We start from the raw sequence: 23592 nt of genomic DNA, 5'->3' as shown, positions 1-23592 counted from the left end.
ATTTGTCCTAATGTGAAGAATTCATCAACTGTTGATTTTTTTTTTGATTTTTTTTGGATACAAGGTCGAGGCTCATGTAAGAGCTGACCCAGAAATCACATAAAACAGAAACACACATGAAGCATATAACAAAGGGAGTGGGAGACAAGAGAGGGAGAGAGAGGAAAGCACAACAATAGAGAACAGGGACATGGGGAGATCGACGGAAGGGAGAGGCCTGGGGCATGATGAATGAATGAATGAATGAAAATGAATGAATGAAAAGGAATGAATGATCGTTTTAAGGCCATAAAACGTTTCAAGGCCTGGGGCATGATACAAGGTATAAAACAAATGGACACGACTAGGACTTACTAGAAAACGGAATTTGAAAAAGTTGGGTTTGGGGTGTATTAACGGGGGTAGAAAAGATCAAGTTTTGAATGGGGAAAGATAAGAGATGGTGATAAAGATGTTTTGAAGACCTGGAGGGAGGAGTGGGATTGAAGAGAATGTGGGAGTTTGTTCCAGAGGTGGGGAAAAAAGAGGAATTAAAGAGTGAAGGTGGGCAGAGAGTCTTGGTTTTGGCAGTTTCACCAGAAGAGGGTTGTTGGCAGATCTTGTGCGTCCTACAGGAATATTTGGAGGACAGAGCACAGACAGAGCAGGGGGAGCTAGGCCGCAGAGGAGTCGGTGGAAAACACAGACCACCAACCTGCATGCGGTGAGAGAGTGAAAGGCCCTCAGAATCAGCTTCATTGCGGGAGAGGAGATAACAATGATCCTAAAAGCCTTGGTTTCGACAGCGTAAAGCCGAGGAAGGTGTGAGGCAGGAGCACCAGCCCAGAGAGGAGATCAGTACTCCATCAAGCTGCGGATGAAAGCTTTGTATGTGGTGAGAATCTAAATAGTGCCAAGAAAGGACTTCGCACGACGGAGGATGCCCAGTTGACAACTGGCTTTGGAGGCCAGCTTGGAAATGCAGTTTTCCCAGGAAAGATCATGGCAGATAGTGAGACCCAAAAGCTTGAGTGATGGAACTTCTTCGAGAGGATTTTTGAGAAAGTAGATGGGAGGATTTTCCAGACGGTCTTTTCGGAGACACCTGGTGAAAGTGTGAGATTTGTCAGGATTGAAAGACATGTGTTACGTGTTCCTCCCCAAACCCCGGTCACGGTGTACCTCCGAGCCCCGAGAGGAGTCACGGCAGAAAGATGTGTTATTCTGTATGTCAAAGATCAATGGTGAAACCACACCAATTGTTACCAACAAACAAGTATTGTATTAAGATCACACAAGAATAACAGTACAGCAACAATAGTAATCAATTGTACAACCAATATATATTTCCTCTGATGGTACCATCAGGTTCGTACAATATAACTCACTGTGCTCCAAGTGAGCGAAAAGAAGAACATTCCCAATGTCTCTTTCCTGGCTTCAAGCCAAAGTCGATCCACTCCAGTGATCGTCCGTACGATGTCGTATCGAGACCAGAATCCCATTGCGTTGGCAGTTACACTGCCAAAGATGGGCGAAGGTGTCCTCGAGAAGCGACGGGGAAATCACACTTTCAGGTATGGATGTTTGACGGCTCTCAATCGGCGAACCGCAGATTTCACACTCAAAAGCCACGTTACACACACACCAAATTAACGTCTGGATGCGGTGAGAATGGTTGAAGCGAAGTGAAAAACCTTGAGCAATGCGCAAAGCGCGCGAGTCAAAATGGCCGACGGCCCGTTCTCGTGGCGTAACGGCACTCCGATGATTCTCCTCGGAATCAACCGCAAAACCTGTCACGCAGGTTTATGTGTCACAGCGATAACAACTCTGTCGCAGGAATCCTTTTCCCGGGAAACCCAAAGTTCACTCGTGACTCTCGTTCGCCAACGTTCGCTCAGGACCTTGAAGCAGCTCGGCTTCTTGTCCGACTCACTCGCTCCGCCTTCTCTTCATCCTCCTCATCCTCCTCCAGAGAGATGTCGACTTTAACAAGCAAATGATCAGATGAACCGATTGGAGGAGAAGAAGAACAGCAGACATTTGCAGGGAAGTTTGTCATAACCAAGTCAAGAAGAGATGATGTACCGTTGACTGAGATCCGGGTCAGGAAATTGACAGATTGTCAGTCCCAATGAGTCGCATAAGTCCTTTGGTGAAGTGCCATGGCTGGTGCGAGAGGTACCCACACTCAGCCAGCTGGCATGATGACAGTTGAAGTCATCACATATGAAATGAGAGTTGGGATGACATATAAAGAAGTTGGTCCAGGTTGCCAGACAGCGAGATGTAAATGGAGTCATCACTGTTTGGTGGACAGTGCAACACACATATGAACAAAAGATAGGGGTGGATGGGAAGCCGTAGCCAGAGGTACTCCTGGGGGTGTGGTGGAGAGAGGGCAGTGCAGGGAGAGTGAGGAAGAGTTTTTGATAGATCGCAACCCCACCACCAGGACGAGGCTCAGGTCTATCGTAGCGGAGGAGGGAGTAAGTAACCAGGAAGAGAACCAGGGATCTTCCTGGGTGAAATTCAGCTTTCTTCATCGTTCTTCTTTGAATAATAGTTAAGATTTTCCCTACCTGACTCAGCAAGGTGATGCCTCTGTAGTTCTCACAGTTTAACTTGTCCTTATTTTTGTATATGGGGGTAATGATGGCTTTTCCCCAGTCGTCTGGAAATACTTCACTCTTCCAGACCAACTTGCACAAATGGTAGATTATGTCAATACCTATTTCACCAGAAGCTTTTAGTTATTCAGCAGTGACACTGTCATAGCCAGGTGCTTTTCCTCCAGTCAGCCTCTTCATCGCACTGGCAACCTCTTCTCAAAGAATTTCTGGTTCCTCGTCTGTTCTCGGCATTGTGTACTGCAGCTGCATGCTTTTCACCAATGTTCACTATACTCTGGTCAACCAATATTCAATGTGTCTTCATTTTGTGGAACCCAGGATCCGGTAAAATACACCTTGTTTACAGTGAGTGTGGGCTTTCTCACCCTGGTAAATCTCAGTCCCACCCTGATGCTGAGCAAGATAATACATGGGCGAGTTTGTGCGATTATCATGGTCAGTCAGCCAGTGGACGATGCTCAATTTTACTTCCGAGCCTCACAATCAGCAATGACCTCTCGGATGTTGACCCTAAAGCAATGCAGGCCTCCAACATTAGACACAAACTGGACATTCTCCATCATTAAAAGTCTTTCCTTGAGAAATCAGAATGACTCGGCCTAAAAGGCATGTGTCCATAACCCAATGGAGTACTGCCCTTCCCCTCTGGGATGGCACCCCAGCATAAATTGTCCCTCCTCGACTTTGTAGAATCAAGAAAAAAAAAAAATGTTGGCATTTCCCACGTTATGATTGAAGCACGAACCACAAGACCTGTTGCTCTCATCGCAAATACGTCAGTGGCCTCTCAGTCTTTTATCGCCTCTCTTATGGTTTAGCTACTTGTGATTAGTGAAAATGATAAAATGCAACAACATTTACAAGTCTCGATACAGCCCATTTTCCAAAGACAAGCTGAACAGACAGAGCACATTGTTGGCAAAACAGGACTTGGAAATATTTGCCTTTGTAATGAAAACCATTTTTTTGGGAGAATTTCAAGACTTGGTAAAAAATTAGATTATTTAATGGAAGTGCAGTACTAACTTTATTTCACAAGACTTCATTTCACTGCTGTAGATTTTCAAAGAATCAAACCCCTGCATGTAACGCAAAACCTGAAATAAAGCAAAGGAAGGAAAACATGTCAGTTCACATAACCAAGGGATAAGGATTATCAAAATAATAACATCTACAAAATAAATCACCACATATTTTACCATAATGACACTTATCGGGGTCTTACTCGAGAACGATTGGCTGTTACTCCATAACCCTCGGGGAAGCATAATAATGGCCATGACTAGTTGAGAACTTTTTAAAGGACTGCAAATTTACCCTCAACATGTCTCTAAGCCATTGGAGGGTGCTGCATCCTTCGACCAAGGAAAAAAGCAGCTCTCAAAAAAGGTGGAATATGTAATATGGTGCAGGCTACCAGCACATTTCAAAAACGGCACCAAGGGATCTTTAAGTATAAAATGCACACGGGACAGCCAGTTTAGCATTCGTTCCAAAGGATGGTTTTCCGATTGATCCAATACTTTGCCTAAAAATCATCGGTCGTACAGTTTATAGTTGAGCTCAGAATCAAAAATCCCAGACTACAAAGCTTGAAGGCAAGATGCTACCTAAGTTACCCTGTCAGCTGTTTGAAGGAAAGTGTAATGGAACAAATTACTAGTAATCAGGAAACAGCGAGAACTACAAAGTCCTGCATATGCTAATATTTAGTGTATTTTATTGAAAACAATACAATAAGATGATAAGACACGATATATCAAATAAAATTCTGCCTGCTTGACACTTGCCTCAATTCTGGAATCACCTTATCAAATCCCATACAGGGTGGTTTGTCCATTGTAAAGATATCTTCATAATTCATGCTACAGAATTACAACAATGTCCCCTTACTGATGTCTTTGACACAGAAACACAGACCTCCACTGCATCAGCTCCAGCCGAATCGCCACTTTGGTCCATCATAACCACCAACTTGAGAGCCTTAGACAGAGCTTGTTCATGATCAGACAGAGCCTTCTCCATTTCATCCCTCTCAAGATCCAATGATGAAGCCCTTTGCAAACCTTCTGCTTCCAAATGATTCATTAACTCTTCCTTTCTGCTCAAAATAAAAGCAAGGTCACAACCATCCAATGCAAGTAATATGACCTCACTGAGGTATATAGATTACAGCAGATTCAAGAATGAAAAATCTGTATTAAAGTAAATCTCCATGAAGACACACTTTATCAAGTCAATCGCCCCTCCCATCCCTTTGGGAATTGACAAGGTCAAAATATACAGGCTTACATTTAAAAAAGAAACAGAACAATAATTTCTTGGCTACCAATCACTTAACCCATAAAGCACGTCGGGCCACAATTGTGGCCGACATGTGTATGCAAATGAGTTTAAACTGACGTCAACCCAAGGAAAAAATAATGACCTTTCTTACAGTGTATAATACCTGGGTAACTTATGAAAGCTTGCTTCTAATTGGTGGAGAAAAGCCAATGGTAAAAAAGCATTTCTGGCCTACTAACCACTAAATCCAACACTTTATGGGCTAAAGGGGAACCCAAATGCAGTTTTTTTTTTCTTTCTGAAAACCATTGAAAATCATTAATCATTGTCCAATTTGAAAGGAGGTTTTTTTTTTTGACATTTTTGTCCTAATCACAGTGCTGAAAAAGCCTGAAAATGTCGATTTTCGCCAGTGATGTCACACTCAGAACGCCTAGCTTGATCCAAATGGCAGATTACATAGAGAAACAGTGCATGTTGAGCTCAGATTCTGATACTTAATCGATCGTCATAAGCAACTCTGAAGGTTCTCTCAGCATGTTGAAACTCATCAGTGGGATTTTGAAGAAACTATTGGAGACCAAATTAGTGATGCACCCACTTTCACAAAAGCCTCTGCCTTTAACTTTCCATCCCCTGTCACTGCCCCTCCCATATACTCAAACCTATTCCCAGTCTCCTTCCCCTCTAACCTGATATTCATTTATTTCCCATGCTGCCCAACCCACATCACGTCAGTCTTCTCAATGCTCATCCTCAGCCCACTTTTCTCAAATGCCTTCTCCCACTCCCCCAGTACTTCCAGCACCTGCCACCTACTTTCCACAACAGCCAAATTGTCCGCATAGACCATATAAAATAAATGTCCGCATAGACCATCCTCCAACATAATCCCTCCGACATCATCCTCCCTTGTATATCACTTCCACCAACCCAACTTCTACTTCCGGCACTCCCATGCATCTAACTCTGTTGCCATCACCATTTCTCTCACGACATTGTCGAAGGCATCCTCCAGATCCACAAATCCCAATGCGATTGCAACTTTTTATTATTATTTTTCTTTTTTGTATACTAAGTCGAGGCTCCTGTAAGAGATAACACATAGAACATATACAGGGTGTTTCAAAAAGATGGACCCAATTTCAAAGCAGTATATTTCACGATGGCAACATGTTACAATTACACAAAAAGTTACAAACGGTTTAATGAGTTATCAAGTTTTACTAACCATTTTATAAATGCTCTATGTGCCCTCCACCTGCTGCAAGGACAACATCGAGACGATAGTTGAATTCGTCCCAAACGTCTCTCAGTGTCTTCTTTCACTGAAGTCACCACTGCCGTGATTCTGTTTTTGAGGTCATCCAGATTAGTTGCTAATGGTGGCACAAAAACACGGTCTTTGACGTATCCCCACAAGAAAAAGTCGCAGGGTGTAATGTCTGGGGATCTTGGGGGCCAAGAGTGTAGTGCAAAGTCTTGGGGTCCCGTGCGACCTATCCAACGTTGAGGCAGTGTGTCATTTAGAAAACGTCGAACCTGCAGGTGCCAAAGTGGCGGTGCTCCGTCTTGCTGAAAAATGAGGTCATCGGAATCTTCATTAAGTTGTGGAAAGAGCCAGTTCTGCAGCATTTCGAGATAGGTTTGCCCCGTAACTGTTTTTCCTTCGAAAAAGAAGGGCCATAAACCTTTATTTGAGAAACGGCACAAAACACGTTCACTTTCGGGGAATCACGCTCATGCTCGACAGTTTCGTGTGGATTCTCTAGTCCTCATATGCGCACATTGTGACGGTTAACTTTACCGCTTAGATGAAACGTTGCTTCATCACTAAAAATCAAACGCGGTAAGAAGCTGTCGTATTCCATGTTCTGAAACATCGCATCACTAAATTCTACACGCTTTCCTTTGTCACCTGTACGAAGAGCCTGCAGCAGTTGCAACCGGTATGGCCTCAGGATTAAACGTCGCCTTAACACACGCCAGACAGTCGTATGAGGGATCGCAAGTTCTCAGCTGGCACGATGAGTGGACTTGTGCGGGCTACGCAGAAAACTCTTGAATTCTTCTCACGTTTTCATCTGAAGTGCGTGGTCGCCCTGGGCTCTTCCCCTTACATAAACAGGCTGTTTCCTCAAATTGTCAGAACCAACGACGAATGCTCTTTGGCATTGGCGGATCAATGCCATAACGCCGTTGAAACGCACACTGCACCGCAATTACGGATTCAGTCTTGCTGAAATGCAGAACGCAAAACGCCTTGTGTTGCGGGGTCGCCATCTTGCGAACGACTGAGGCTAGAGGCTGTTGGTGCGCTGGGAGAGCCATCTAGCAGTGGTCATTTGAAACTCTATGCCCCGCCCTTTCAAGTGGTAAGAGGTTCATTTATGGGCGGTTCGTGGTTGCAGAGATATAGCGATTTCAAATCGGGTCCATCTTTTTGAAACACCCTGTATAATAAAGGGAGTGGGAGCCTGCGGTGGGCGAGTGAAAGGCCCTCAGAATCGGCTTCATGGCGGCACATACAAATGATTCTGAAAGCTTTGATTTCTACAGCGTGAAGCCGAGCTAGGTGTGAGGCAGGAGTACCAGCCCAGAGGGGAGAGCAGTATTCCATTGAGCTGCGGATGAAAGCTTTGTATGTGGTAAGGAGCTCAGGTGTGCCCATAAAGGACTTTGCACGATGGAGAATGCCCAGCTGGCGACTGGCTTTGGAGGCCAGCTTGGAAATGTGGTTTTCCCAGGAAAGATCATGGCAGATAGTGAGACCAAAAGTTTGAGTGACAGAACTTTTGTCACTGAGGATTGTGGATCTGGAGGATGGACTGGAGAGGATTGTTGAGAAAGTAGATGGGAGGTTTTTCCAGATGATCTTTTCGGAGAGACAGCGTGTGAGATTTGTCATGATTGAAAGACATGTTCCACGTGTTTGACCAGTTTGTGATTTTATCCAGGTCTGCAGAGAGTGAAGAGGCTGCTGCGTGCCAATCTGAGTGATAAGATATGTAGTGGCAGAGAGTAGAGTCATCAGAAAAATATAGAAAGGATTTTCCAGAGTTGGAGAGATCATTAATGAAAACTAGAAAAAGCACAGGGCCCAGCACACTGCCTTGAGAAACTCCAGCCTGGACAGGAAGAGAAGAGAGAATTCCATTCAGAGGCACACATTGACTACAGCAGGAGAGGAAGTCCACAAGCCATGCAAGGAGGTTTCCATGTATACCATAAGAAGAGAGTTTGGTGAGCAGGGAGGGGTGCCAGACAGTATGGAAGGCACAACATATTGTTGCGGTTTTGAGTTTTTGCAATAAAGGTTAATTTCCCCCTCATAGTTTAGTCACACTACAACACGTAGCCTCACGATAGTTCAGTTATGTCTTAGTAAATGTGAGCATAGTCCTTTTCCTGTGTTAGTTTTGCGTTGAGTACAATAATGAGAGTTAGGTCCTTCCATTGCTTATGCCGCCTCGCTACTGTGGCTTTTGGCGCAAATTAACACGAGGCAGGCCTAACAAGTCGAGGCAAGACCGAAGGAAGGCGGAGGAGAAGCTGACGGTAAGCGCGAGCCGCCAATCAGGGCTTGAAGGGAGTGGCTTAGCACTGCGTCAAAAGGCGTGGTTAGAACATTCGATGGGGGCTAAGGGCGTGGCAATAAAACCCTTTGCAAAAAAGCCCCCACCCCAGTTATGGGGAGAGGCGCTTGTGAGTGTTGAACAAGTTATGGGAGAGGCGCTTGAGAAGTGAACAAGTTATGGGAGAGGCGTTTGGACAAGTGAACAAGTTCTGAGGAGAGGTGCGCTGAAAGAAGCCAAACGGGTTTTGAGGGAAGAGGCGTTTGAACACGGTAATTGCTCAGTTGAGCTTGAGGCGGATCCTCTCCATTGAGTTACATGAGTGAAAGCGCGCCGCTGATTAATAGCGCTGTGAGGAATCATCGAGCCGTGCGAGAGACGCGTATATTTTCCCGCCTGCTTGCTCTGCCTTTGTTCGAGAGACGCGCTGCAAGGATCCCTCCCGCCACCTGCTTGCCTTCATCGAGGGACGTGCTGTGACCGGGGAGGGCCACGCCGAGCGAAGCTGTTCCTGGACGACCAAGCCGGCGCGTTCAGCGCGTGAACACCATCCTTCCTTCATTTCCCCCTGCGAGTGTGATCGGGCCCGTGTCTGGATATAAGCTATGAATGTTTAAGTTCTGCCTGTGTCCTTTCTGCTTCTACCAATCCTTGTGCAAATAATAATTATTAAACCTGTGTTCTTTCTTCTATTCGACTGTCTCGTCCCTTCCATCTATTGACTAAGCGTGGTACGAATTATCGCTCAAATCGGGTTCCAATACCAGATAACTGCACGGACCACGTGATACGCCATCCGCTCGGACGTACTCAAATTACGCGTGGTTCGTGCGAGGCTTGATCCCCGCTTCCGCGGCGGCGTAGGTACTTAGGTACGTGCGAGAATTGTCCCGGAACCCTACCCTGCGTCTGCTCGGGAGGGGCGATTCAAGTCTCTCGGTTGTGCCGACCCAAAAAGAACAAGGGGCTTAATCTCCCCTTGGTAAGGGCAGGAGGGTCGCGAGAAACCGTAACAATATGTACCTTGCACCTTCAACCTCTTCTTCACCAGCTGTCTCACATGAACATCCCATACATCATCCCCCGACATATTCTAAACCTCTGCAGCTCTTCTCCATTGTCCATCCCCACCCTCTTCCTTATCCTCTAACCAGAATCCTCTCCAGCACCTTCAAGACATGAATAAGGAGCGTAATGCCCCTGTACTTTCCCCGGATCTGGAACGTCAATCTTCCTCTTTCATATTGGCACAATTAACCCTGTCCTCCAATCCTCTGGAATTGAGCCCTCAAACAAACATTGAACAGCCTCTTCGTCCAACTGTTTCAGACTGCTCGCTCTGCAATTATCATCTCTGTGTGCACATCAATGCCTGGCACTCTTCCCTTCTTCAGCCTCTTCAATGCTGTCTTCCTAGTTTCCAACTCCACTTTCCACTCCACACAACACGGTAGCTTAAGCTCGCCACTGCTTCCTCCCGGTTAAAGAGCTCTTTGAAACATTCTTTGCTCCCTTCAATACTGCCGCCCTCTGTCACAAGCCTCCTGCCACCATCCTTAATCATCGCTAACCCCTCTCCCCCTGTTCATGACCTGGCTATCTTCATCCCTGTCCAGAGCAGATTTATAAATCATCTTTTCTCATCATCCTCTTCCAACTTGTTGTGCACCTCCTTCCTTATCATTCCTCCCCTTATCCACAGCTCTCCTTGCTACCTTTTTTATTTTTCTTTCTTTTGCCCATACAGGTGCAGCAACCATGCATCCGGTTGCCTTCCTCTATCCTTGATCTTCTCTGTCCTCTTCCAAACCTCCTTTGCCACTTCCTCCATCCACCATACTGGGTTTGTTCCCCTCGACGATGCACCCTTTTCTGTCGTCCTTCCACACAAAACTTCTGCAATTCCCCTAAATGCCTCTCCTTACTTATTTATACAACTCCTCCCCCAAACCTTCCGCTTCTTCGCTAAATTGCTCATACCCAGCCTTCTTCCTCTCCTTACAATATAAAGAGAATGTCACGTTGCCCTTACACTTCCCCCACTGAATAACCTTCCAACCCCTGCTCTTAACATCCCTCCTTTTCTTCATCCTTACCACAAACACCACAGGCTTGTGCTGGATGGTAACATGCTCTCCTGCTACTTCCTAGCAATTCTTAACCCGACACAACTGTTAAAGTCCCCCGCACAGCATCACCTTCAGCTAAACAATTCCCATCATCCTCTCCAGTGTGTCCCTGAATTCCTACTTCCCTCACCCCAGTCTTTCCTGTTTGTGGCCGTTCATAAACTTTACTTTATAAATCACAAAATGTCGCATCTATTTTGTATGGCATCAAAGGATAGATGAGCATTGAGGTGTTCTGAGCGTTTGGGTTCCCCTTTAACTACTTTTTGCAATCTCACCTGGCCTGTAGTGCAGAATCGAGCATCTTCATGCACTGCATTATGTCCTCTCTCGCTTGTACAAGACTCCTCTCCAGATCAGCTTTTTGTTTTCCCAGATTCTGTTTCCATTATGTTTAAAACAACTTACCATTAGAAACAGGTCATGGCATGTCATTTTGACCAGTAATGTAAAAACAAAAACAAAAACATAAAATTCCACAACATGTACACACACACACCAGTATAAAGAAAAGAAATGAAAAAAACAATATGGTCAATCAAGAGAAAGTTAAACCAACACAGCACCATGTATATTCTGTCACAAACAACCCACGCAATCCAATAAATTTATCATCTTCCAATGAGCGCCCAATAAAAAAAAAACCAAGCACAATATTTCTACGTGTTGTTTCGCCATCTTGCTTTCATCTGTACACCACAATTATTCACCAGCAATCCACCACAGCAAGTCCTCTATTTACATTGTTTCGGTAAACGTCGCCGACAAAGTAGGGAACATAATTCGATTCAAAATGCATCGATTAATCACAACATTGTTTTGAAAATATAAAAATTTAAAGAAAACAACACGAGTTAACTTCTTCTGGCAGCGTTCATAGCGACAACGCCGACCACTCCACTGCCTACCCCAGCATCAATGTCAACATCAGCACCATGTGGGTTAAAATCCAGTTGCATCGTGTGCATTTATTGAAAGTTTTCACCTGCTAAAATGAGTAAGACCCTGCAAACAGGAGTGTAAAACAACCAGAAAGTGATACTGTTGTCTCTGCATCGAAGGTGAGGTAAACCATTCATTTAGAAGTAACGAAATGGATGTGCTTAAGCAGTCTCACGCTGGAGTGTGATCTGTGGACATTGGCAAGGCACTTGCCCAATACGTGCTAACGCTGATAAAAGAATTAAATAAATAAATTTTTAAAAGACAAAAATTAAGAGAACACGCCAAAAACGTGAACCCCATTGAGTGCTGCGAGGATAACAAAAGGCAAATATAAGGTGATGGATAATATTGTTATGTCTGGGGGTAAAGCAAAATGTAGAGCCAGGTAGATCTGTATAGGTAGGTATTCGACTGTCACGATAGGGAATCTACCTGTAATAAGTTCTTCATGTTTAGGCGTTTGTCGGGATAAGATGTACGATTGTGGATCTACCAGGAGATTCGAGTGTTAAGTAGTTAGGGATTAAAGATAACGCCCCTGTGAGTCTCACCTAGTAGTCAAAACTTTGTCCATTATGGCACTGCAAACCACATAAACATTAGTTCGGACCTTTAGTACAACACTAAATGACGCCCTTCCCCCTGACATGACTTAGGAAGAAATCGGGCTGGAACACTGCCACAATTGGCCGCCACCATTTACACCTCCGAAAGGCCTGCCCACCTCGCATAGCACGTGCGGTGACCATGGAGTCGGGGACGGGAGCGGCCGTGGTGCAGTGGGCGTGCCCCTGGACGAGCCGGCGAGTTGTGGGAGGCTCTGATTGGCAGAACAGTGCGCCAATGTGACGTCATCGGCCGGAGATATTACCGAGGGCAGGACGCCATTTTCGGCAGTTGAGATGAGACGGCAGTCAAGTAGAGTTGAGAAGAGTTCTGCAGTTGAGTGGAGTTTGGAGGTGCGCTGAACAGTCGAGTTGAGTGCAGATCGGATTAGCCCGGAGTTGGTGGAGTCTGAGGAGAATCGTTAGTATCTTAGTGGAGTCCGGAGTGAGAGTTGATACGAGTGCAGTCCGGAGGTGCGCTGAACCAAGTTCGAGTTGAGCGCAGAGAGCCCAAGCAGATCGAGTGCAGAGCCCGAGTCCGTTTTGAGCAGTTGGGTTTGAGACGCGTCAGGACGTTGGTCCGAGTCGACCTCGTGTGGAGCCGCGAGCCTGTGTGGGACTCATGGCGCTTGGAGCGAGGCCTTGTGGGACTTGGAGCGAGGGACCTCATGGTGTGCGATCGGGCCGGAAGGAGCGGTGTTGGACGGCAGCCACCAAGACGACAAAGACAAGATAAGGCCGAGCTCTGCGTACACTGTACACGACGTGACGTGTTCTTTTCTTTAATTCATAATTCCCTCGTCTGTATCTGGTGTGTGTGGGGACATCCCGATTAGCACATTCTATTACCGGCGTGTGCTTTTTCACTGTCTCTGCTTTTCATTAATAAATCCTTGTATTATTTTTGTACATATATCTGAACGCAGTTTTCCTGGGCGTTTGATTTTAATAGCTAAGGCTTCGGGGCTCTCGTCGTTCCCCTCCATCCTGCGCGCTTTGATTTGGAATCCGCTATTGAGTTTTTGCCTCGGGAGTTTAAAGCCTCGTAATCGGCCTCCGCAACTCTGATGTTAATCGCAGTTGCGTGACAATATAGGGCAATTAGTAAGTGCTTGGATCAAAGTAAAAGTCAACAGACCGTGCCTGTGAGTTTGGCACTGAAAAAGAAAAATCCAAATCACCATTTCATGACTTATCTTAACATATTTTTTAGTACTCGTTCTATATTCTTCTGCAAATTATGACCAAAAGATGACCCCCATTAACTTGGCCTAAATTTTTATCAAGTCAATGGGAAAGTTTGATTTGATTTGCGTTTTTCGCCCAATGTCATGTTTTCCAGGAAGGCATCCTCAATGTAAATAAGAGTATTTATGGCACGTGCATTTTTATGAAGGTAATCCCGAGATTTAGTCATACATTTTGTGTTCGACTTGCATGCATTCCCAAACCGTGGGATACAATGAGCTGAAAGGCCAATTTACATACATGGTCTGTATTTTATGCACACCCAAACTGCTGGACGAAATACGTTGAAAAGTGGTGGTTGCACTCTGGGTGTACATGGAAACATTCCACCAAGTTGGGACCGCCCCCTCCAGCTCAGATATTTACTTTTAGTTAAAGTGGGGAATTATCATAAGAAGCGAGGGAATTATTACAAGTGGGGGAAATGATCATACCTGTGAATGCACTCCTGCACTGCTGGACAGAACAATTTGAAAACTGGATGTTATCACAAAAAATACTAGAATGGCACTCGGTAGAGCGCATACCTACACCAGGGTGTGCAGTTTATGTTTTGTATCCCACTGATAGGCCGGATCTGGATCTGGACCTGAACCAAAACCTAATCGGCTTGTTCTAGTCACCTACTCAACTCATCCACAAAGTTTTGTCATAACTCGTCCACCAAGTTTTGTCACAACTCGTCCACCAAGTTTTGTCACAACTCGTCCACCAAGTTTTGTCACAACGCGTCCACCAGGTTTTGTCACAACTCGTCCACCAAGTTGTCACAACTCATCCACAACTTTTTGAAATATCATGTTATATATCATTTTTGGCCCTCTATCTCTCTCAATGGAAAATAATAAATTATTTTATTATTTTGGTATCTGGATCTTCATCAAAATCTAATCAATTTGTCGGTATCCACCTAGTTGCATCCAAATGCATCCACAGCCCTTTGAGATATCGTGCTCACAGACAGACAAACAAGACAAAGAACACATAACCCATGTCAACCTTTGGTGGCTGGGGGAAAGAGGGGGGTAAGAAATCAAATTCCGAGAAGTTTTATTTTACAAATCATTCCAAAATATGCCAATTCTCTGTGTTATAGTATCAAAAACGAGTGGGGGAGGGTGGGGGAGTGGTGAATGCGTTTTAACACGTGTCTGTTTGTTTGTGGGATGAAATGTGTTGAAACCTGCTGGTTATATTTGGGGTGTGCATGGCAACATTATACCAAGTTGGGTTGGCCACCTCCAACTTAATGTGACCACCCCTACCCACTTCCCTGCATCGAATAACAGTAATTAAACAGACTACTAAATATCCTCTCAATTTCCTTGGATTGCACTAAAAGTACTCACAAGATCCAACTACCTTATTTCTGACAGTATACAATACATCTTGCATATTGAAGCTATTATAGCCAGCTATCTTAGGGTTTCAAATGTTCACCTTTCAAATAAATCACCAAATTTGGCACAGGTGACTATTTGGCATAGGTCCTAATCAAAATCCTGACATAGGACACAGATTTTGGAACTCGTTAACACCCCCTAATTAGCATAGATCCAAAATGGCCACCGTCAATTATAGGCTAAAACCCAATATGGTCACATCTCAGCTAATAATAGGCTGATTCCGATGAGTTTGATATGCATTATGATAGTTTTGGGTATGCCAAATCGATTGGAGAGGTTATAATCATAATCATCATCCAAGGTCATGAGATAAAGGTCGACCACATAGAGGAGAACCAGGGCAACCACAACAGCTTCCTCCACATTCGCATCTGGTTGTGTACACAAGGCCCTTCTTGTAGCAGGAGCACCTTCCTGTACAGATTGCAGTGCATCAGCAACTGACCACCTCTTCTAGGACTTCCGCTGCTCGAGGGAGGGGAGTCCAGAAAGGCACCCAACCAGACTCAGACTCAACCCACCCCCACGAGCTTGGGCTCAAGCAAGACTTGTTTGGCCACGAGATTCCCCCCACATGTATCCAGCTTGATAGGTTGCTCACTTGACGTGCTCTATCAGGGCTGCCTGGTTGGTGGCAGGTACTCAAACGTGCGAGATGACCGAGCATACATCAGCTGGCTTGCTTGGTTGACTTCCATCAGAGGGTAGGACACAGAGTATAGTGAGACAAAACTCTCAATGACAATGACATAATGACAGTGTGAGAGGCCTTTCTCATCAAGTGGTATAATGTGGTTGTGAGCTCTGGCCTTGTGCTCCACTTTCCATGCCCTCATTTCTTCCCCGTGCCGGAAAAGAAGGATGTGTTGTCGGACCTGTAAGGGCATGGAAGGCGGGGAGAGTGTGTGCGTTGGCGGGAGATTATTGTGTTGTAGATGTCGTGGACGGAAATATATCTGAAATTCTTGCCCATTCGAAACAACACCCACAATTTATCTGCACCAATCGCAGTGAATAAGGGATCCCCAAGGCAACAATGTCAGTGTCGGTTGCAATAATCAGTATGTGCTTGTAGCCATGTGAAACACTACATTGGCCACAAGCAACACAACTCTGGTATCGAACTCTTCGTGGTTGCATGGACCAAGAGGATATTACATTCAATACACCATCCCGGTGTGTACCCCGGTTTAGAATAGGTACACCGTATCCCTGCGCATCGTAAGAGCGTGACCAAGGGTTGGCGCCAGGAAGGGCATCCGGCCATTTAAAAAAAAAACAAAAAAAAAAAACTGCCTCAAAACAGGGAACCATGATTGTTATGGGGCCCGCAAGGCTAACCCCCGCTCCAGCGGGGAGAAATGGACTTAAAACGATCATTCACACCATCCGCCTCAAACATCTCGATAACGGAATACGCCATCTCCTTGGAGATATCTCTCACTCGGGCAAATGATAGACACACTCCAAGTTCATGTAATCAGTTCAGGGCTTCCTCTGTGTTCTGTTGCACGATATACTTTGAGTGCTATATATATATATATATATATATATATATTGCAAGAGGCATTTCCCTGTCAGCCTTATGCCGGATATTGGTAATTGGTTGGGCGGGTGTTTTCTTGACAGCATTGTAGATCAAGAGCTGTGCAATGGATGAGGCCACGGACTTCTACTACCATCAACTTCTGGGTTGAAGTTATGTTTCACTGAAGGGCCACACTTGTTCCATGTTTTGTGGAAGGAACTGAGATTACCTTCAGTTGGATTTGCCTTCCATGAGGCAAAGGCAAGTTGTTTCAGGGCAACTGCCTCACCACAGGATTCAGCGGACTATGGACGGGAAGAAGGGTATGACAACTGAAGACGAGATTGGATAAATCTGTGCATGAGAAAGAGCAAATTGCTTTAGAAGAAATCCCGGGAAGATTCAGAATGTCAGATTGTCGAGAATGTCAGAGGCAGTAGTGATGGGAGACCAGTCCAGATGTTTGATGGGTGCTTGAAGACCATGCCAGTCGGCCTAAGTGAAATGCCAGACTCGGTGCAGAGGAGGCTCTCTGAGAACAGCCAAAGAGATGTCCACTTTAGCAAGCAAATGATCAGATGAACCGATTGGAGCAGAAGAACAGCAGAAAACCAAAAACAAAGGGGAGGTCACGTCTCTTCAAAGCTGTCCATGCGCGCACGCTTTCGAAGTGAAGTAACTTTTCACAATTGTGTTTTTGTCGAGACTGTATCTTTCTTTCGGTGTGTGTAACTATTGGTGTGTCTTCAATAGTATTCTTGGTGTTCGTTTTTCCCACCTGTGTACAGAATCGTCGGTTAGTTCGTGTCGCGTATTCTGAGGCCTAGTGTAGTACTAGTAGGCTACCGTGTCTGACCTTGGCTTGAGGCTTTGTTTCTGTCTCAGCGGTTCTTCGATTGCGCTCGCAATTACTTTCGGTCTCTATTTTTCACGTTTCACGTTCGGTCTCTGTCTCTGTTTTCATCTCAACTCAAAAAAAAACAAAAAAAAACCCTTCTCTGTTCTTATCCGTTGTTCGTTCTTATTTGTTCGTTCGTTCTTCGACCACGTTGTTCGTGATCACGTGTTCACGTCGTTAAAAAATGTTTCAACTGTCCCCTGAAGAACTGTATTCTGTCACATACTATAACACCTTTTTCTTCTTCTTCTATAAAAGGATGCTTTCGACTTGCTCACCAAATCTATTCATTCCAAAAAAAATTCCATCTCTTACAGTTACAGTGCCTCTTTCATACATTCCCTAAACTCTCCAGAACTCCACCCATCGTTCAGCATCCTCAAACTTATTTTTGACTCAAAGGTTTCAAGAAACTCATTTTGCAATAAATGCATTTGCAATAAATGCATTTTGCATTTGCAATAAACTCATCCTTTCCCATTAATCGTACATTTTTCAAAATCCAATCTCACCCCTCCCCTCCAAATCTTCCCCATCACCCCTTCCCTCCAAAACTTCCACATCACCCCTTCCCTCAAAAACTTCCCCATCACTCCTCCCCTTCAAAACTTCCCCATCACCCCTCCCCTCCAAATCCACCCCCTTGCCCCTCCCCTCCAAATATTCCCCATCACCCATCCCTTTCAAATCTTCCCCCTTGCCCCTCCCCTCCATATCTTCCCCATCACCCATCCCTTTCAGATCTCCCCCCTTGCCCCTTCCCTCCTAAACTCCCCCCACACCCCTCCCCTCCGAGACTCTCCCTCACTCCTCCCCTCCTAGACTCCCCTCTCACACCTCCTCCTCCTCAAAAGCGTCCTCCCGGCTTCTTCCCCCTTCCAACTTTCACCTTCATCTCCCTCAACCTTCTGCCTCACTCTTCCCCCTCCTCAAATAACACCTCACTGCACCTCACCCAATCACCATCAAACCTTTTGTCCACCCCATTCTTCCCTTTCTCCAAGCTATTCTGAAATCTCTGACACACCTTCAACAGCTCTCCCTACCTCTTCCTCCTCTTCCACATCTTACCCTACCGCTCCCCCCCCCCCTGTTCTGTATCCGATGCTCCCCCTTCCTCTTCTTTAACAGTATGGACCTCAAACATCCGGGGCCTTCGCTCAAACTTGACTGATCTCTCCATACAGGTTGCTTCTGACAAACCAGACGTGATCTGCTTAGCAGAAACTTTCCTCCTTCATGATGTCTCCGATTCCTTGGTATCTCTCCCAAGTTACTCCCTCCTCCGGTATGATAGACCTGAGCCTCGTCCTGGAGGGGGGGTTGCTATCTTTATTTAAAAAACTCTTCCTCACTCGCCCTGCACTGCCCTCTCTCCACCCCACCCCCAGGAATACCTTTGGCTACGGCTTCCCCTTCGCTCCCACCTTTTGTTCATATGTGTGTTGTACCGTCCACCAAACAGTGATGACTCCATCTACATCTCGCTGTCTGATAATATGGACCAACTTCTATCTACCCAACCCAACTCTCTCTTCCTCGTATGTGGTGATTTCAATTGTCACCATGCCAGTTGGCTGGGTGTGGGTACCTCTCACCAGCCATGGCTCTTCAGCAAAGGACTTCTATGACTCACTCGGGCTGACACAATCTGTCAATTTCCCGACCCGTATCGCAGTCAACGGAGCATCTTCTCTTCTGGACTTCGTTATGACTAACTTCCCTGAAAATGTCTGCTGCTCTTCTTCTGGTCCAATCGGCTCATCTGATCATGTGCTTGTTAAAGTGGACATCTCTCTGACCATTCTCAGAGAGCCTCCTCAGCGTCGACGAGTCTGGCATTTCACTCAGGCCAACTGGCACGGTCTTCAAGCAGCCATCAATCTTCTGGACTGGTCTCCCATCTCTACCGCCTCTGACATCAACTCATCCTGGGAATTCTTCCAAAGTAAATAGCTCTCTCTCATGCACAGATTTATCCCATCTCGTCTTCAGTTGTCATACCCTTCCTCCCGTCCATGGTACACGGATTCTTGTGGTGAGGCTATTGCCCAGAAACAACTTGCTTTCGTCTCCTGGAAAGCAAATCCAACGGAAGTAAATCTCATTTCCTTTCACAAAGTCCGAAACAAGTGTGTGTCCACCCTCAGGGGAGCCAGGGAACAATATCTCCCCGTTCTCAGGACAGAACTCTCTTATCTGTCTCCCTCTTCCAAATCCTGGTGGCGTCTGGTCAAATCTGTTTCTGGTGTTTGTTCCCCCTCCATCCCCTCCCTCACCTCAAATGGCCACACGGCTGACTCCGCACGTGAAAAAGCTGAATGCCTCAACTCTGTGTTTGCCTCTAAATCTTGTGTCCAAAACCCATCCCTCTCTGTACCCACCGTACCCAGCTGCTCCTGGAGTCTGTGTCCTTCCCTCCTGACAAGGTGGAAAAGTTTCCGTCAACCCTCGACTCTGATTCTGCAACTGGACCTCACGGCATCAGCCCACGGGTCCTAAAATCCTGTTCTTCCGCTCTTTCACTCCCTCTCTCTGTTCTCTTCACCCTCTCTTTTGCTCAAGGTCATCTGCCATCTGCTTGGAAATCTGCCAACATCACCGCTTTGCACAAAAAAGGTGCAAAAACAGATCCCAGCAACGACAGACCAATCAGCCTTCTCCCAATTATCAGCAAAGTCATGGAATCCATCATTGCTTCAGATATGAAATCTTTCCTCTTCTCCAATGGCTTGATCTCTGATCATCAATTTGGTTTCAGACCTGGTCACTCGACTCTGGACATGCTGCTTCTGCTTTCTCAACAATGGATGGAGGTCCTCAATGCCAAACAGGAAATTAGAGCTGTCTCCCTTGCCATATCACGTGCCTTCGATACGGTCTGGCACCCCGCTCTGCTCACCAAACTCTCCTCTTTTGGTATCCATGGAAATCTCCACGCATGGCTGGCGGACTTCCTCTCTAGTCGTAGTCAACATGTGGCCCTGAATGGGTTTCTCTCATCTCCTCTTCCTGTTCAGGCTGGAGTTCCCCAAGGCAGTGTTCTGGGCCCTGTGCTTTTACTGGTCTTCATCAATGATCTCTCTGACTCTCTTGAAAATCCTCTCTATCTCTTTGCTGATGACTCTACTCTCTGTCGCTCCATTCTTCATCCCTCAGATCGGCAGTCTGCAGCCTCCTCAATCTCTGCAGACCTGGACAAAATCACAGACTGGGCAAACAAGTGGAACATGTCTTTCAATCCTGACAAATCTCACACTTACGATGTCTCTCCGAAAAGACCGACTGGACAACCCTCCCATCCACTTTCTGAATAATCCTCTCCAGGAAGTTCTGTCACTCAAGCTTTTGGGTCTCACTATCTGCCATGATCTTTCCTGGGAAAACCACATTTCAAATCTGGCCTCCAAAGCCAGTCGCCGACTGGGCATCCTCCGTCGTGCGATGTCTTTCCTTGGCACACCTGAGCTCCTCACCACATACAAGGCTTTCATCCACAGCTCAATGGAATACTGCTCTCCCCTCTGGGCTGGTGCTCCTGCCTCACACCTCGCTCGTCTTCACGCTGTTGAAACCAAAGCATTCAGAATCATTGGAATCTCCCACGATGAAGCTAACTCCAAGGGCCTCTCACTCACTCACCGCAGGCAGGTTGGTGGTCTTTCCGTCTTCTACCGACTCCTCTCTGGCCTTGCCCCCCAGCTCTCTCTGGGCTCTGTCCCGCAAATATTCCTACAGGTCGCAGAAGATCTGCCTGCAACCCTCTTATGGTTAAACTGCCAAAATCAAGACTCTCTGCTCACCTTCACTCCTTCATTCCTCTTTTCTCCCGCCTCTGGAACAAACTCCCTCACTCTCTTCAATCCCACTCCACCCTCCAGGTCTTTAAAACAGCTGTTCACCACCATCTCTTATCTTCCCCCATCCAAAACCTTGAACTTTTCTACCCCCGCTAATTTCACCCCAATTCCACTTTTTTGAAATACCAACTTCTGTCCTGGAAGTCCTTGGTGTCGTTGTGTTTTATACTTCTCCCACCCCCCCCCCCCCCCTTCCCATGCCTCCTCCCCCCAAGCCCTCTCCCTCCCACACATCTCCCTGCTCTCAAATGTTGTGTGCTCTCAAGTGTTTGTGTGCTTCCCCTTCTCTCCCCATCTTGTCTTCCGCTCCCTCTTTTTATATATTTTGTTTGTCTGGTTGATTTGTTTGTGAAGTAAATGTCAGCTCTTTCACGAGCCTCGATTCAGTATACAAAAAAAAGAAAAAAGAAAAAAAAAGAAGAAGAAGACCTTGACCTTTATCTTGTGACTTGGGCCTTGGAAGATGATGAAAACCTCTACAATTGATCGGGCATACCCAAAACTATCATCATGTATTTCAAAATCATTGGAATCGGCCTATTATTAGTTGAGATATGAACATTGGGTTTTTGCCTATATCTACGGTGGCCATTTTGGATTTATGCTAATGAGGGGGTGTTAACGAATCCCAAAATGTGTGTCCTACATCAGGATTTGATTAATACTTATCAAAGGTCATCTGTGCGAAATTTGGTGATTTCTTCCAAAGGTGAACATGACACCATGATACTGACTCGAAGACAGCAGACTATTAATGCAACTACACCAGATAATCCCTGACACCATAACTATTGAAGCAAGTTTTATATTTCATCACAGAGTACATACAGTACCTGATATTGAGATGCAAGCTTTTCACTTCCAATTTTTTGATGTTCAAGGGTTTCATTCAGCAATTCAATGGTGACTTTCTTGTCCTAACAGCAATATGGGAACACCATCAAACAACAAACCAGCATGCTTTTGTTTTGAAATCACCAATCAAAGCTCAACAACGAAAGGCCAGTTAGAATGCATTTTCCACATTTATTTCCATTTACGGTGGGAAACTGTTCGGTACTGTACATTAGGGTGACACTTAAGGATGTAAATTAAATATTTTGTAAATTGTATGTCCTCACCCCTCAAAATGGTTAGGTTGGTGGTACAAACGATTTATGTAAAATTTGGATACAATGCTTATATTTTTAGAGGTCGCTCAACGCGGTCAAAGTTCACAGCCTACTATCACTGGTTTAATTTCTGCCAAGGACCTACCTTATTTTTCTTTTCCTTTTTCAAATGTGGTTTATCATTGATATACAAAAACTTGTGCTAAATTTGGCGATTTTAGGTTTTCCTATATGTTATATGCAAAATATAATTTTTATCCAGTATCTATGGCAAATACAAGATGCAAAAATGGGGAATTTTCAGGGATTGAAAATATTATATTACAGTATAAGTATGTAATGGCGACGATCCTGTAACATACAGGACACAGGATCAGCGTCCTATGGTGGGATAAAGCATTAGTCGCCGATTTGGTCGGCGGTGTCCATGCTGTCATGTCCGTGCCATATTTCTTCTGGAGTAATATTAATTGATCAATCATTTATACGAAATCCCTGATAAGCCGTTAATTGAACGGAAAAACAAAACCGACCAACTGTCAGGAACATGCGACCAACATTTTCATCTGCATTACAAACAACCCCATCTTCACTCACACCATCTTTGTCTGAATCGCTCGCACAAAACTCAAAATGGTCCTAGGCTCCACAATTCCCTCGAAAAGCGTTTCCATCACTAATTTTGTCTTCAATATTTGTTTTTTAAAAATCTCACAGATCAGCATTTCAACAACAACAACAACAACAACATGCATTTTAAAGGCCATTTTCCCTGCTAGAGCGGGGGTTAGCCTTGCGGTCCCCATGACAATCTTCTCCATTTTGCCCTATTTTCTGCATCTCTCCTTGTTAACCCCCTTGCCCGCATTTCTTCTTCCACCATCTTTAGCCAAGTCTTTCTCGGTCTTCCCCGTCTTCTACTTCCTTCTACATTCATTTCCATCACTCTTCTCAACCAGTCACTTTCATCCTTCCTCAACACATGACCAAACCATCTCAACCTGTTCCTCTTCACAGCATCAATCACAGGCTCTATTCCCATCATCTTTCGCCATTCATCATTTGTCTTCCTCTCTCTCAACGATACTCCGCACATCCGTCGAACCATTCGCATTTCCACCCTTTCCAACCTTTGTTGCTGCTCTACGTTCATTACCCATGTCTCGCTCCCATAAATCATAACACTTCTCACACATGCAGCATACACCTTTCCCTTCAGCTTCGACGACACTCCCCTCATCATCAGCACGCCACTCAATTCCCGAAACTTCTTCCATGCACATCTCACTCGAGCAACCGTTGCCGAGTCTGATCCACCTTCTCCATTCAGCATGTCTCCGAGGTAGCAAAATGTTTTCACACCTTCCAGCTTCACGCCGTCTCCA

The 23592-nt window shown here is 45.4% G+C and overlaps 1 protein-coding gene across 1 annotated transcript in view; it reads right to left on the bottom strand.

Moving 5' to 3' along the window:
* LOC137439855 (RING finger protein 17) overlaps positions 1–23592 on the bottom strand; it is a 257732-nt gene that overhangs the window by 122647 nt on the left and 111493 nt on the right. Inside the window, exons 5-8 of the mRNA XM_068136018.2 lie at positions 21929–22012; positions 10884–10984; positions 4536–4716; positions 3642–3712 (exon numbers count right to left, since the gene is read on the bottom strand). Coding sequence (XP_067992119.2) covers positions 3642–3712; positions 4536–4716; positions 10884–10984; positions 21929–22012 — 437 coding nt within the window. The remainder of the gene's footprint in view (positions 1–3641; positions 3713–4535; positions 4717–10883; positions 10985–21928; positions 22013–23592) is intronic.

This window comes from Myxine glutinosa, chromosome 14 (assembly GCF_964187855.1).
Source record: "Myxine glutinosa chromosome 14, kmMyxGlut1.1, whole genome shotgun sequence".
Taxonomy (NCBI): domain Eukaryota; kingdom Metazoa; phylum Chordata; class Myxini; order Myxiniformes; family Myxinidae; genus Myxine; species Myxine glutinosa.
The sequence above is the reverse complement of the archived record's forward strand: the minus strand, read 5'-3'. Positions and strand labels throughout refer to the sequence as shown.